This window comes from Hordeum vulgare, chromosome 2H (genome assembly GCF_904849725.1).
Source record: "Hordeum vulgare subsp. vulgare chromosome 2H, MorexV3_pseudomolecules_assembly, whole genome shotgun sequence".
Lineage (NCBI taxonomy): Eukaryota > Viridiplantae > Streptophyta > Magnoliopsida > Poales > Poaceae > Hordeum > Hordeum vulgare.
The window spans coordinates 178,938,887-178,941,622 of NC_058519.1; the positions used below are offsets into that span (position 1 = coordinate 178,938,887).

Consider the following 2,736-nt stretch of genomic DNA (forward strand, 5'->3'; position numbering starts at 1 on the left):
AAGGTACTTTTCTTTATATACATATAAATAATACGCACATATGGTTTTATTTGCGGAAAAACTCTCCTCCAGCAATTGGAACATGCCGGAAAAATATAAACCATCGGGTGTACATCCTCTTCCAATATGACTTTTCACTAAGTCAATCCACATGTCAATTCAGTATGATTCTTATTATCTACTCCCTCTGTAAATTAATATAAAAGCGTTTAGATTACTAAAGTGTAATTTAAATGTTTTTATATCAGTTTACAGAGGAAGTACTTCTTATAGACTTTTATAATCGATCTAGATCTTTTAATAATCTCAACAATATTCAAATGGCCAAAAGAATTGAAATTTCAGATATTTTGATGAGATCTGAAATTTCTACTTTACCCAAATGTTAAACTTTACACTTCATAATTGGCAATGCACGAAAAAGAGAAGCACAAAGACTAGAAGCCCTGCTCAAAAGAAGAAGACTACTCCCTCCTTCTCAGTGCACGTAGTTTTAAGTTGACATTTAACTTGTTAAATATGTATTATATGTGATGAAAAATATATGTTTGGAAACTACACCGCTTAAAAATCTAATAATAAAATTATTATGACATACAATGCTTATTTAGTTAGTCAAATCAATAATCTAAAATTACAGGTATTCCTTGTAAACCGAGACGGACGGAGTACAAGCCAAAAAAAAAACCATGACCCATCCGCGAGTACAAAACTACTCGCACCATGGCAAAGCTACAAAACTACAAAACTACTTGCAAGATATCTAAAAGTTACTCGTCCGCGAGTACAAAACTACTCGCACCATGGCAAAGCTTTGGTTTCCACTAGCTACGCATGCAGGCTGCATGATGGAATCAGTTGCCGCCCGCAATAGATGGTTTTCTGCGAGAACAGTACGTGTGACCGGCACTTTCCTCTTTCCCCATATCCACCATGCCATACATTATGAACTCACATTTGAGACTAGTATTTTATTTTTGACGAAGTATTTGCTAAAACAATAGGATATCATTCTGCAAGCATTTGTTAGTGTAAGTTTTAATCCGAATCTTATAATTACATAGACTCTCGGACAAAAAAGTGGTAAAAGAAAAAACTAAGGAGAAGTTGGAAGATGGATCACTTCTTGCGGTTCCTCACAAGGAACCCATCCATAACCGCCTTCGTCTTCGTCGTCCCCACTTGTCTCCTCGACGCCGCGCCGTTCTCCGGCGATGACGGCTCCAACAGAGGGCTCTCGGCCGCCTTCTTGGCCCTGGCAGGCGGCCATGTTCGCGGGAAAAAGCAGAGCACCGCCGTTGTAAGCAGCGTGGCCCCAAGCCGGCCGCAGAACATCATCATCAAGAGGCACACCAGCACCGCCGCCACGCCGACCGCGGGCGACCTTCTCTCCTCCGTCTGCTTCCTCGCCGGCGTGGTCGTCACATCCAAGCACGACGAGGAAGAGGAGGACGACCGGGAGGAGGAGCAGGAGGGTGAGGACGACGCGTAGGCCGAGTCCAGGGACGCCGGGGTGCTGAGCGCCGACGAGGACGGCACAGACGACGACTTGCCCGCGCTGGCAGCGATCATGTCGTATAAACCCAAGTCCGCTTCCCGGCTGCCCGGCGACGCGATCCTCTTCGTCACCGTCGACGGCGACTGCGACTTCGACTTCTCGGCCTTGCTGCCGAGGAAGAACCGACACCGGCGGCGTGGAGTCCGGTGGTGAGTCCTCGCAGCCACCGCCTCGTCGGCGACGGCCGCGGCCCCACCGAAGCACGCGAACTTCATGGTATGGTACGGATGGATGGATGGATATGTGGAGCGGCGCAGGAGGGTGCCGCTCGGGTGTCGCCTGGCTTGTCGCGTCGGGTGTCGGTTCTGATGCTCCGTGTCCGTCTCGCCTCGTCTCCGAGCGTGCTACTTATACGGCTGCGTGAGTGCTACTGGTGCTAGTGTGTGTGGGGGCACGGGCGCAGGCGCGGGCGCAGGCGCTCGTGGTTGGTTGGTTGGTGTAGTGCGAGTGGGAAACGGACGGAAGGCGAAGGCGAAGGGGGGAAGGCGACGCGAGATGCGTGCGCGGGGAGGCGGTTCGCGTCCGCGGGGTTCAGTTTGGGGCCGCTCTACTTTGGACGCGTCGGTCGCGGCTCCCCGTGTGGGGCGAGGCTTTTGTTTGGGCCGGGCGCGTTGCCGGGGTTGGTTGACCGGGACGGGCTCTGCTGGTCCCGGCCGGGCTGGAATCGGATCCCAGCGGGGGCCCTACCGGTTCGGCCTACGTGCTCGCTACTCGGTTCTGCGTTTAGCACGTTGCGATTTCTTGATCAATAATTAATTAGTTTCAGTGACTGAGGTTGTGTGGTGTGTACTACTACATGATTTGTTCCCGTGATTTTGTTTGCGAATCATTAGGCCGCGTACATGAGCAAGGATCTTCGTGTTGTGTTTGAGGGGGACTGTGTGTTGTATTGTATTCAGGATGGAGTTTATTGTTTGGGTGATGCTAAACAATGATCTCGTGAGCTGCTTTGATTTTTATTCGAACGATCACAAGGGGGAAGAAGATCCCCACCTGAATATATTGTTAAAAAGCTGCCAAAGCCAAGGGCCATCTCTTAAGATTTGGCTGATCTAAATTATAAAGGAAACCGGATTGAAAACCTAAACAAGCTGACCCCATTTATGAAGGAAACCGGGTCGAAACAGTAGCGGATGCATAAACTTTTTATTGGTGTGGCAGAGGTACTTAGCTTGGCT

General features: G+C 49.3%; 1 protein-coding gene across 1 annotated transcript; it reads right to left on the reverse strand.

The window, feature by feature from the left end:
• Window positions 1-943: 943 nt before the first annotated feature.
• Window positions 944-1,964, reverse strand: LOC123429881. The gene has a single exon (XM_045113856.1). The coding sequence runs from the start codon at window positions 1,771-1,773 to the stop codon at window positions 1,120-1,122; it is 654 nt and encodes a 217-aa protein (XP_044969791.1). The 5' UTR covers window positions 1,774-1,964; the 3' UTR covers window positions 944-1,119.
• Between the last annotated feature and the right edge of the window lie 772 nt (window positions 1,965-2,736).